At 49.3% G+C, this 13,297-nt stretch overlaps 1 protein-coding gene across 1 annotated transcript in view; it reads right to left on the reverse strand.

Moving 5' to 3' along the window:
* LOC134560473 (vascular endothelial growth factor receptor kdr-like) overlaps positions 1-13,297 on the reverse strand; it is a 127,742-nt gene that overhangs the window by 19,334 nt on the left and 95,111 nt on the right. The window contains exons 18-24 of the mRNA XM_063416490.1: positions 12,835-12,939; positions 10,507-10,620; positions 7,444-7,532; positions 6,061-6,226; positions 5,433-5,530; positions 3,714-3,836; positions 3,509-3,620 (exon numbers count right to left, since the gene is read on the reverse strand). Coding sequence (XP_063272560.1) covers positions 3,509-3,620; positions 3,714-3,836; positions 5,433-5,530; positions 6,061-6,226; positions 7,444-7,532; positions 10,507-10,620; positions 12,835-12,939 — 807 coding nt within the window. The remainder of the gene's footprint in view (positions 1-3,508; positions 3,621-3,713; positions 3,837-5,432; positions 5,531-6,060; positions 6,227-7,443; positions 7,533-10,506; positions 10,621-12,834; positions 12,940-13,297) is intronic.

Here is a 13,297-nt window from a genome sequence, read left to right on the forward strand (position 1 = left end):
GGAATCTATCCAGCCCTCGAGGAATCTGTCTATAACATTCCTGTATATTTCCTGCAATTTTTTCCCCATTTGAAAATACCATCATGTGCTGTGCACTTGGGGGCACAATGAGAGCAGCAATCTTTAGGATAAAGAGTTGAAGAAGGGCTCAAAATGTGGCTGCTTCCTGAATTATTCCACTCTGTGAACGTGCCTGCTCTGTGGGCAGAACCTGCACTGGGGAGCTGAGATCCCAGCACTGCCTGAGAAGGAATCTCAGCACAAACGGGCTCCCAGCACATCCAGAGCCCAGGGATGTTTATCCACAGCCCTCCTGGATTCCCTGGATGTGCAAGTACCAGAGCACAGGGCTGACAGTGTAAGAGATAGGCAGCACCATCATTTGTGCTTTATACCCAGATTTCCCTTCCCAGCCTTGCCTTTGGTGTGTCATTGTGCTCAGAATAACCTGGGAATAACTGCTCCTCTCACAGATGGAGAGCCCCACTTGCTCTCACAGTCTGAGTTCTCTGTCTTGGGTTACATCACAGATCAGATCAACTGCAAGGTGTTGGTGAGAGCAAATACAGGGAAGGCAAAGGATAACAGTGATAGGACAAGGAGCAATGGGACAAACTGAAAGAAGGGACATTTAGGTTAAATATTAGGATGAAATACTTCACTGGGGGGTAGTGAGGCCCTAGCACAGGTTGCCCAGAGAAGCTGTGGATGCCCCAACCCTGGCAGTGTTCAAAACCAGGTTGGATAAAGCCTTGAGCAACCTGGTTTGGTAGGAGGTGTCCTGCCCATGGCGGGAGGGATTGGGACTAGGTCATCTTGAGGATCCATTCCAGCTGCTGGACATTCCACAAGTCTATGATTGATTTTTGACTGCAAGATCTTTTGGTAGTTTATAATTTGGCCAGTGCTGGCCTCCTACCAGCTGGAGGCAGCTCAGATCATAAAAGCAAGGAACCCTCCCTTTCCCACTTCCACTCAGCACTGTCTTTATCTGGACTATGGGATAAATCTAATAACCTGGATTTGGAATGCTGAGCCAGCTTGGGAGAAATGTAGGCTGGAACATATGGTGTAAGGCCTACACATGATGTTTTCCTGAGGGGAAATCTCCAAAATGCTCAAAGATGTGGCATGCATTGGATATGGGAGCCCTCTTTTGATCTTGGTTTTATTTTAGCAGGATAATGAGATGCTGATGTTACTACCAGGCACTGCTTGTTTACATAATTATCTCTGATTGCTTTTGGAACAGTGCACATTGAAATTCCAGGAGACACTGACATTCTGTACCATTAGTGATTTCAGGATGTGTTAAACACTGCTGGCACTACCTGACACAAGGTGTGCTGACCTCATTTGAATCATTTAAAGCTCATTGCAAACTCAGCCCCAGATGGAAATTAATATTCCCTCAAGTCCTGATTTCCCTGTGTATCTCCAAAGCAGATGCAGGCTGCCAGCCTTTCTGCAGGCAGCCTGTTGTCCTTCACTCAGCTTCTGACCCTGCAAGGACACAAACTACACTCTGCATTTTCCTGATCAGTGTTTTCCCCTTTTTTAGAGGGTTCTCAGTCTGTGGGACCCAGTGAGAGCAGCAGCTGTAAATGGGAGCCAAAACACACCCTGTGGCAACGACAAACAACTTCCATCTCGTGGCTCTCAATGATCTGTAAAACTTTTATATGAGAGAATTCAATCAGTGACACAAATCCTTAATTAAATATTTATCGTTTGAGCTGCAGATGTGAGCAGTGCCAAACCACAGACATGCCTGGATGAGCTGCATGAAAAACCCTCTCAGAGAAAATGACTGGTTTTGAGCCTGTGCCACCAACTGAAAAAGCAGTTTGTGATCTATGTCACACCCAGGGCAGAGGCGGCTGCACGGGTGGCAGCCCCTGCAGCCATTTGGGAGACTCCATATTCAGAAGGGGATAGTGCCAAGAAAGGGGCTAAAAGAACCTAAAAAGAGAAACCTAAAAGAGAAATTTTTTTTTAAAAAAATAGATTATAATAGAGGTGAATTTCACTGACTGGATTTTAATTTGTATTAGTGTTCAGTATTAAAGGCCATCTGTTGAATTCTGTCAGGATCTTTGGGAGTGACACAAAGTTTGTTCCTGCAGTGGTCCTTGGATTCATCAGCACTGCATTCCTTTGGTTCCCAGTGGAGAGCCCAGCCCCTGAGTGTGTCTCTAGATGCTAAATCTGATAAAATCAGGGCACTCCTGGTGCTTCTGGAGCTTTGCCTTTCTGTGCTGTCTCTAAACCTGCAGCAGGTGATGCTGTCACAGAGCCATGGAGGGCTCAGCCCAAAATAACAACCCCCTAAATAAACAGGGGTGAACCCCAGGGAAAGCAGGAGCTGCCACTTGTTTCAACCACTCGAGTGTGAACTTTCTGCTTGGTGTGCAGATGTGGAGTAGGGAAAAGTCCAAATCAAAGACTTGGACTGAGAGCAGGTTATGATTCTGCAGCCAGCCCTAAGTAAAGATTAGGATAGAAACAGCTCCAGACTTTGCATTTTCACTTGGCATCTTGAGCCCAATCATTAATTTCAACTGATCCATGGACTAAAGATAGAAGGAGATTAGAGTTTGCTTTAAAATCCAGCAGCTTAAGTTGACAATGCTTTTTGTTTTCTTTTGTCTGCAAATGCTGATTAAAAAGCCAGAGCTGACATTCCTAAATTCCCTCAGGAAAACAAATCTTGCCACTCTGCAAGGAGAATCTGAGAGCAGCACAGTCCAAGTGTCTGTAGGGCTGCTTGTCTAAGTTTCACAGCTTTATCTGCTGGACAGTAACCAGAGCTCAGCCAGGCTGAGAAACCTAACAGCACCCTGGGATGAAATCTCGACTACATGAAGAACATCATCATTATTCTTTTAGAAATGTCGTGGCTTGCAAACAATGCAGCCACAAGAGCCCATGTTCTACCCTTGGTCTGCTGCCAAAAGGATTCAGGCTGAGCCCAGAGCCGGTCCTTGCACCAAGCAGCTGCTGCCAGATTTTTACCTGGAAAATCTGAGATTTTGTGGGGTGGATGATGAAGCAGGGATAAATCATCGTGTGGGCTGGTGTTCCACGGGCTGCCAGCAGCAGCAGCAGCCACTGTGCCCACAGCAGGGTGACTCTGCAGCCCTGGAGCTCTGGGGTTCCCTGAGGCAGGTATGGTTTGATGGGAAACTTCTGCATTGCTGTCCAAGAAACCTCCCACTCCCCCCAGCAGCAGAGGGTGGCATTTTATCTCTGGGCTCTGTTGCTTTCAGTGGGTTCAAATGTTAGGGCCAGGATTTTGGATTTTTGATCCCCCTCCCCAGTGTTTTCATGTTCTTTGTCAGGTGGAGTTCTCACTGAAATTGGCTTTATTTTACCTGATCTGCGCTGTGCACTTGTCCTCAGGGAAACAGAAGCAACTGCCCCACATGATCACCTTTTGTTAAAAACTTTTCTTAGCTAAGCAGCCATAAACTAGGGGGGGAGAAAAAGGATTTGAAACCATTCTTACCTAGAGAAAATATTTCCCACAGCAGCACTCCGAAAGACCACACGTCACTCTGCGTGGTGTAAATTTTGTCAAAAATAGCTTCTGGAGCCATCCACTTGAGTGGAAGCCGTGCCTGGAAGCCAGAGACACAACAGGTTGCCAGATCTGCTGTTACTGATCTGCCCAAGCCCAGCCTGAGGGTAACAAGTGAAGCTTCTGCACTCACATCTCCCTTGCGCACGTAGTCGGGGTCTTTATAAATGTCCCTGGCCAGGCCGAAGTCGCAGATCTTGACCACGTTGTTCTCGGACAGGAGGATGTTCCTGGCTGCCAAATCCCGATGGATGCACTGCCAGGGAATGACACGGGGTCAGAGGGGCTGGGCAAGGAGCAGGAGAGCTGCTTTGGGAACGGGGGAAGGAATGACCTGCACTGGGAGCAGTTCAGAGAGGGAGCAGGAATTGCTCCAAACACACTGGGACATGCCAAAGAGAGAATAACTCAGGGAACAAGCCCATACCAGAGTCAGTTTTCTGATTTTTCTGTCTGAAATAACTGTCTTGGGTTATGTAACAACAAAAAAGTGTATTCTATTTGATCTGTAGAAAGCAGTTGGGGATGGTTTCTTTTTTCTTTATCTCTTGTAACTCCAGGGGGAGGAGGGCGGATGCCTTCTGATCACAGCCCAGCTGTTAAACCAGGTGGGGCAGTGTTTGTGATCTCTGTCACCACTGCCCACCCTCGGGGATATCTTCTGTTCATGGGCCATTGAGGCTCACAGTGACTGACACATTCCATCATCCATTGGGAGATGGAACACCCAGGGGGAGGAGCCAACCATTCCTACCCAGATAAAAATGGGGACACAGGGACCCCAGACATTCCTCTTTGCCACTGGATTCCCAGAGGAAGACTGGACCCATCTCACCAGCACTGAACCTGTCTGCAGGATCATCTCTGCTCCAACAGAACCACATCTGTCACTGCAGGAGGATTTATTTGGGCTGCTTCCAACACCCTGAACAGGGTGTCAGGTCGTATATTCCTGACTGCGTCAGGGTTCTCAGGGTTCTCTAGGACTTTTGTTTGCTTGCTTGCCTTTTTTTTTTTTTTTTTTTTTTGATTCCTGCATTTGCATTTTTAATATTCCTAGTAAAGAGCTGTTATTCCTATTTCCATATTTTTGCCTGAAAGCTCCTAATTTCAAAATTATAACAATGTGGAGGGAGGAGTTTTTACATTCTCCATTCTAAGGGAAACTCCAGTTTTCCCTGACAGATACTTGTCTTTCCAAACCAAGACAATAACTTTGCAGTTAAAACAAGAAAGGGAGTCCTATTTTCTAGTTAGCTGGTCCCTGGGAAATTTAGGAGAAGCCAAAAAGCAGCTGCAGCTCCGTTTGCCAGCGCAGGTCCAGGAGGGTGTGAGATGGGTTAACCCTGCCCAGGATTTCTGGGGCTGCCCTGGTGGCTGTGTGTGGGTGCAGGCTCAGGTGTGTGCTCACACTTTGGCCCGTGGATTACACTGCATTTCTCTGAAAAGGTGTTCCACAGGCTACAAACTCCTTCCTGCTTATCCAGGAAGTGCTGACTTTGCTGACAGTCCCAACACCTCTGACAAACTAAAGGAATAACTCACCACACTAGAAGGAGCTTTCTCCAAAAGCCCTTTCTGCATTTATTTATGAGGCAGTTCCACAAATTGTCTCACAATCTGTATTCCCTCCTCCTATCTAACCCCCCCTGTTGCAGATGCCAGTCCCTGCAGCCAAGAACATGATGAATGCTCCTTCACAACCCCATCAGTGCTAATTACTGCTCAACCACCACAGCTAACGTGATCTCCAACACTCTAACAGAAGAGCAAAAAGCAGGTTTCTCAGACTCAAAAGTGTGTTTGGGTTACTTCAAATCAGATACTCTGCAAGAAGTCTGAATGAGCTCACTTTTCGGGAGGCGAGGAATTCCATGCCTTTTGCCACCTGGAAGCTGTAGCAAATCAGATCCTCCAGAGTCAAGGGCCTCTTGTACAGATCCTCAGCATCTAGGAGAGATCAGAGACGTGGCAAAACCCTGCAGCAGCAGCTCCAGAGCTGTGTGGCACTGGTGCCACTTGTGTGCTGACAGCCCCAGCCCCGCACCTGAGTGCTGGGTGTGGGATCTCTGCAGGGTTACAGCTCTGGGGGAGCCACCCCTGACCCAGAGGAAGAAGATCAGATGATGAACAAAGTGCCCTCATCCATTAATCACTCATTCAGCTATGGGGAAACAACACCCCAGGCTGGGAGTGAGGGAGACTTTATAGACAAGAGCCCAGGGACAGAGTGACCTCACAAGTCTGGTAAAACATTCCTATTTCTCCTCTCACACAACAGGAGCAGCTTTTGTACATAACACAGAGCTCCCTTTTCTTGAGAAAGCTGGAGTGGGGAACAGGCAAGAGGGAGAATTTGGGATTTCAGGAAGAAGCCAAGCCATGTAAGGGCTTATAAAGAGTGTGGCAGTGAGTGTGGCACTAGCGACGTGACAGAAACCTTTCCAATAAAAGATTTGGGATGAGGTAGGGTTCTTTACCTTCTTCATCATCTTCTGAGTCACTGTAACTCTTATCTTCAATAAAGCCTGAGCTGGCAGAGCTGCCTGTGCTGGCCACGCTCTCGAGGCGCCTCTTGATCAGTTCAGTCAAATCACTGTTGGACTCATCCAGACTTTTCTCGGCTTGGTCAGAGTTTTCCTGGGACTAGAAAAGGCATAAACCTGATTTTTAGCTTTGTATGATGCAAAGCCTGAGGATTTAAAACATGTCACAGAATGGCATAAGGAGAAAGGGTCCTCTGAAGATGAGCATGTTTGAACATGACGTTTCCTGAAGTGGGAATAAATAGGAAACCAGGCTTTGTTAGCTCCAACTATAAACTAATAAAATCTTGTTTCCTATTTATTCCTACTTATTATTCCACTTTCACTGATAGCAATATTCCAGATCAGAGTCAGCTGAAAGCTGGCTGGGTGAGACTGAGAGGTGAGCAGAGAGAGGCTGTAATGCTCTTGCTGTCTTAGGATGTTAAAAATCCCCTGATGTGTCTGTGCTGGGGAGAGAGGCACAGCCAGCCCTCAACTCATGGCAGCAATGATGAGAAAGAAATTCTGAGTGACTGCACCAGCAAAATCTTCACTCACACAAGTCCCTTATGTACTTTGCTGCCTGTACACAATAGCTTTAATAATAATAAAATATAATATAATAATAATGGAATAATCTGGGAAAATAATCTTGGTGAGGCTGCAGTTTGTGGCAGGGCTGGGATCACAGAGCCTGTTCCATGCTGGATGTTCACAAGAAGGAGTCACTGATTTCTGCTCCTGTGTGCTGCTCCCACCCCAGCCCAGTCTGTGCTGGCACAGAGGTTTGTGTGGATGCAGAGAACTGTCAGGGAACCATTTGGTTGGTTTTGATGCAGAATATCCACGATCCAGGCTGTTGTCACAGCACAGACTTCAGGGCTGGCACAGGGGAAGGGACAGAGGATGGGAATGAGCAGATGGGGGAAGGATGAGCTACTTTCACTTGGGGCTTAGAAACAAAAATCCCCACCCAGATTTGTATTTCGGGAGGGTTCACCTTCTCCTAGTTCAGTTAATGCCAGTTTTTCACTCCTATTTTGTCGCCCTCCTTGTGCTGGGAAGCATGTCACAAGTAATTCCCTTTTTACCAAGTGCTCTGGAGTGTTTGGGTACTTGCAACTAATTCTTTAGGAGATGCTAGAAGGGGACAGCAGTGAGATCCTGCAGGGGAAAAATATCCCTCTTCTTGCTTGTACAAATTGAAATGTGGAGAGAAAATAAAGTGCCCACAGAAATACCCAACTGTTTTGGTGCCAATGCAGAGCAAATCCAGCTTTTGTCAGTGGTTGTTGATTCCCTGCCTTGGGACTGTGAAAAGTCTCATTTTCTTACCTTGTATGCAATGAAATCTCCTCGTTTTCCTCTGAGATAGTTGGACAGATTTCCATATTTGCAATATTCCACTATGACCATTAAAGGACCTAAAAAAGTCAGTGAAAGTGAAATGAGTTTTGAAGCGCTGCAAAGCACATAATTCTAATTTATCCTACCAAATCCTCTTCAAAATAAGTGGCATTTCGATTATACAGAGGAAGAAATGAGGAAGCACAGGAGTGACACAACCAGTAGGGATGTGGAGAGAAGGGAACACATTTCTTATTTTTCCCCACTGGACGGTAACAGTTGTTATTTATTCCTAATTTATAAACAAGGAAAACTCAGGATGATCAACACAATCCCAGATGCTGTTGAGGTTGGTTTGCTCTGTACATTGAGCAGTTCTCATTTTCTCTGCTGGCTTCACAATTGTTTGTTTTGGGTGGAGCTGATGCCACTAGAGGAAATCAAAGTATGCAGGGCTATAGACACATCTAAATGAAAAGCTGCAAAAATGCTCAGTCTGAAGTTTCTGAAAGCCTGGGAAGTGCTCTCACTTTCTTCCTTATTCCTCTACAAACCACTGTAGATTCAGTGCTGCTTTTATACAACTATGCAGGTTTTTAAGACCTGCTTGAAATGCTTTTAAGGTGCAGGGTGAGATGTTAGAGAAGGGAAAATCTGCATTCTGGAGCTTTATTTTTTGTAATCATCAAATGAAAGATAAGGTGAATTCATGGGACAGGGATGTGGGTGAACATGGAATATTATCAACCCCAAACACCATGGGTTTCATGTCCAGAACCTTTTTCTCTGCAGAAGGTCTGTGGTTCAGAGTGAGGAGTTTGAATTCAAAAGGGGAGGGCTGAGCTGCACTTGGGGAAGGAATTCCTGCATCCTCCCGGGCAGGAGCAGGGCTGCACTCAGCTCCCTGTCCAGCACTGCCCGGGGACAGCACCAGGAGGAACAGGGACCCTGGGACAGCGAGGAGCAGCCTTTGGGAGCACAGAAAGGGAGATGCTCAATTCCTGCAAGAACCAAGCCCGAGGTGCTCCCTGTGGGCTCCTGCAGGCTCTGCTCTCAGGGCACTGCAGCCCTGAGTGCACACCCAGCACCTCTGCCTGCAGCTGGAACAACCTGAAACCTTGCAAAAACTCCAACCCCAAATCCTCAGATCCCAGTGGTTCCAGTGCTGACCCCAGAGCTCTGCTCTGTGCTGGGATCTGGCCGTGCTCAAGAGATTTGGCTCTGAAGAACCCAAAATCCAATGTCCCTCACGGATGCCCTGAGGAAATGCAGATTCCAGGAGAGCTTTATAGCTCTGCTCAGTGATTTATTCATGGTTTTGAAACGCTTCCTAGACATGGCCTCCCCACATTTTGTTCCCTCATTGTAAAGCACACACTGCATTAGTTCTGACTGCTGAACATCAGACACTCTGCCAAAGTGTTAAATTCTCTTATTTGGTACCTTGTTAAAATAATGTATGTGCATACTTAATAGCAGACTCCATCGGGAATACACGGTTACATAAAGCCTGACAGGGGAGGGGAGAGCCCTGGAATTTCACAGGAACTCGGATCCATGTCTGTCCCTGGAGCTCAAGGCTGTTTTTCTTTAGTCTGCACTTGCAGTGCTCAGAGCAGAACAAAGCAGTGCCTGCCTCGGGGCTCCCCCTGCCCTGGGGGTCCTGCTGCACCCCTCTGCTCCAGACTCGGCCCCCAAAGGCTGCCCCAGGCAGGGAGGAGGGAGGGTCACCTCCCCCTCAGGATGGGGCAGGCTGGAGGGTGGGAAATCGAGGAACTCCTGGGAGAAAAATTTCTCAGGAACTGGACAGCCAGAGCCCTTGATCAGGTGTGCCTGAGGTGTGTTTTGCTGTGCAAGCAGACCTCTGGGCTGATTTGTTAAGAACCACTGACCCCTGGTCCTGCTGCCAGGTTTGAGGCACCCGTTTTTCCTGAGCCCCCTCAGGGACCTGTCAGCACAGGAGACTCACCAGCATTCCCAGGGCTCTGGGCCCTTTGTCCCAAGCAAAGGCTTCTGGCTGCTGCATCTGAGCCCTGAACCCCTCCAGCTGGAGCTGCCCTTGCTCCCACACGAGCTTTTGGGGTCTGGGGTGCTTCAGCTCTTGCGAGCTCCCCATCCATGGCTCCCAGGTCCCACAGCATCCATGGCTGCTGGCTCCTGTTCCCTGAGGGACTGGAACCACCTTGCTGGAGGGAAGGTTTCTCCCCTGGCATCCTCCCAAATCCACCTCACTGAAGTTTTCCTTTCCCCTTGTGGCTGGACAACAACTGTTGGAAACTGATGGTTTTGGAGTCTCAGGTTATGAGAGACCTGTGCACCATTTCTCTTGATTTGCTCCCTTCATTTATTTCACCCTGGGGTTTCCCTTGCCCTCGGGTCACCTAAACCTGTGTGCTGGGGGTGGTTTGGAAGATTTGGAAGGTCAGCAGTGAGGAGCCATCCTCAAGAGCTGTTCCCCTGGAGCTGGGGCACAGTAAGAGGCACGGATGCTCTGTCTGGCAGTGTGGGGGGTTTTAGTGACAAAGGTCTGAGATTTATGGGGCTTTGCACGGGGCAGGGCCAGCCCTGCCAGCTCGGCCCCGTGCAGTCCCTGCTCCTGCTGCCCCCGGGGCTGTCCCAGGATTCCTGGACAGAGCAGAACCTGCTGTGTTTGCCTGAAGGGCTGGGAAGGAGAGGCTCAGGGAGCCAAGGGCTCAGCCTGGTGCATCCTCCTGATAAGGCAGGGAAGAAGAGGGAGAAGAAGCCTGGAAATGCCCACGGGCAGGAATTGGGCACCTCACTGCAATGCAGTGTTCTCCTCCCCTCAGTGCAGAATCCCTTTTGGGAACGGGCCTCCAGAGAAAGCAGAGAGGTGGCACCGTGGGTGGGAGAGGTTCAGGAGCCCTGGGTGGGATGAGGCCACCTCCTGCAGGAGCAGCAGCGGCTCCCCTGTGAGCAGAGAGCTGGAAATGGCTGTCCTTGCACTGACTGCCCCACAGGCACTCCCAAACACCCAAAAAGTGCCTGAAAGGAGTTTTCTTTTTTGCTCCCGATTTACTGAGGACTCCTCACCTCCAGCTTTGGTGCAGGCTCCCAGCAGGTTGACCACATTCAGGTGATGTCCTATATGGATGAGGATCTTCAGCTCAGACATTAGAGCCTTGCATTCGTTAGTAGTTGCACATTCTGCTTAAGATAAACAGGAAAATTCATCTTTACACAACAGGATATTTTCAACAGGACACAGCAAGATCCTGTTTATCCTTTGAAACAAAACCCACCCAGGTTCCTTGCAGTATCTTGGCTTTTCAGACTCTCACACAGATAATAATTCATCCGTTTCATTGTCTGCTGACCTTTATGAAGTGGGATAACACTTTATCTTTTGGGTGACTCTTCCTTTCTCCAGCCTGGGTTATGGAGGGTTCCGGTCCCTTCCCCCAAACCTGATCCCACAGAGCCTTTGGCAGGACTCAGTTTTGCAAGCTTAGCAAAGCCAACCTCTGCAAGCCCCCACAGCACACAGAACATGTCCCTTCCTCTCTGCTGGGCTCTGCAGTTCAGCAGGACTTGGCTACAAAACCTCAGAGCTCTCCACTGCAGGTGATGAGGAGTCCACACATCTGGAGGCTGTGCCCCAAAACGTCCCACGGAACGCAGCATTACTAAAGCCCAGGCCTGTATGATCGAATTGACCCAAGAAATACATTTTCTAATATCTGTGTGTGAGCCATGAACCTGACAGGGGAGGCCCTGGCTGGCCAGTGACTTTATTTTAAGGCAGGCACCCTCAGACCAGAAGGTTGCTCAGGTGCTGCTTTATCTTCCCAGCCTTCTCTCCAAAACTTCCATGATGTATTTTAACAGGAGAAGCTTTGGCCTGTTTCCTTTGCCTTTGCATCATGCAAGATTTAAATATGAAGAAACAGCTACGTAACAAATCATTTGGTGTTTATGTTTGTAGAACTCCCCATAATCCTCCTCCAAACTGTGTCATAAATAAGGAGCTGTTCCAAGATCCCTTCAGTCAGCAGTGTTTGGTGTGTCCATGGGTGCTATCACTCCTGATTTCTCCTGGCATCTGCTGGAACACGCAGCCAGCTCAGAAGTGTTTTAGACAATTCTGCACATTGAATTTCAGCCTTCAGTCCAGAACACGCCCCAGCATACTGCATGGGGATGGCAGGAACCCAGGCACCTCCAGAGCCTTTTGAATTCCCAGGATGGGTTGACTGATAGAAGACAATCTGCTTTATTCATGAAAGTGATGAGTTACGGGCACGTTAGCTGGGGAGGGGCAGACCAGAGCAGGAGGCAGCTGCCTCCATGGGGAGGGAGGTGTAAAACGATGGAGAATCTGCCAAATGGTGCTGAATGTGTGCTGGCAGGGCAGAGCTGACATGAAGATCAGTTGGGAAGCGCAGCATGGAGGGAATGAAACCCCAGAGCTGTCCAGGGCTGTTTTGATGGAGATGGGAACCCCAGGCTGTTTTGATGGAGATGGGAATATGTTTGCATCAGGGATTTCTAGGATATTTCAGGGATCTGGAAATGGGCATGGAAGATACAACAGCAGGAGAGAAGATGATCAGAAGGATGAAAATAGAGAGGGGAGACCAGGAGGTCCAGAGAGGTGACAAATGGCTGTTCTGGTGATTTCAGAGAGATGGGAACAGCAGAGCAGCAGGAGAGGCAGCTGGTGGCAGCAGGCAGGTCCCATGGCAGCAGTCGCTGGCTGGTGGCATTGCAGGGGTTAATGGTGTCATGCAGCAGGATGGAGCCGTGAGGGCCATGGACCTTTGGAGTGCCCCTCGGGAGCAGCTCCAAGCCCATGGCAGCAGGGCTGAGCCTTTGGAGTGCCCCTCGGGAGCAGCTCCCAGCCCTGCCCTGCAGGCAGCGTGTGGCTGATGAGTTCATCCCTCGCTGTCTGGAGGCTCCCTGTGCAAACCCAGCGTGCAAGAACAGGCTCCGAGCTCCCTCCTTCCCTCCACCCCATGGGGAGAGCTTCCCTTCATTTCAATAATTGCAAGCAAGACGTCTCTAATTCACTCTCCTGGTGCTGGGGATTTTTCCAGCCCCTTGAGCCATTCCACACCTGGCCGGGCTGCCATGGAAGGCTCAGCTCCAGTTTTGGGCTGTCTCGTGTAATTACACCCCGTGATCTGCTCCCCTCCTCACCCCACAGACCTGGAAGCTGCTGTTTTCTTCCTCCAGGAATACAAGCCTTAACCAGCAGCACAGCACTGTCACTTCCTCCCCTTGCATCCCTCCAGGATAGCTAATTCCCACCTGGAATCCCACTCCCTGCAGGCCCCAGCCAGCCTGGCAGCTGAGCCCTGTGCCCCTGGCTGCCCCCGCTCCCCCGAGCAGGCTGGGGGGATCTCAGAGGGATTTCTGTACCTTTCAGCATTTTTACGGCAACTGTTTTGCAGGTTGAAGATTTATCAATGCCAAAAGCAGACGCCTCCACCACCTTCCCAAAAGCACCATGACCCAGAGTTTTACCTAGAGAAGCAAGAGTCGAGAGTGAGGCCAGGCTGCACCAGCCAGGAGAGAACATGCAACCTCAGCTGTGCAGGAGAACCAGGCACGGTGCACAGGCACAGGCACAGCAGCCTGAATCACATCCTGTGGCATATGGATATCCAGGGATCTCCATCCATATGGCCTGGATGCAACAGAGCACGGGAGAGAACAGAGCAGGGGAAATCACTGCACTCACTGAGGACAGGGCTGCCCTACACGGATTGAGGGGGGGAACCTCACCTGGGCTGTCCTGGAACCCAGGGGAGGCAGAGTTTGGGGTAATTGTGGCACCCTGATCTCTCATGAATCACGGAGAGAGCCAGCAAGGCACTCAGGC

This window comes from Prinia subflava, chromosome 20 (assembly GCF_021018805.1).
Source record: "Prinia subflava isolate CZ2003 ecotype Zambia chromosome 20, Cam_Psub_1.2, whole genome shotgun sequence".
Classification (NCBI taxonomy): Eukaryota; Metazoa; Chordata; class Aves; order Passeriformes; family Cisticolidae; genus Prinia; species Prinia subflava.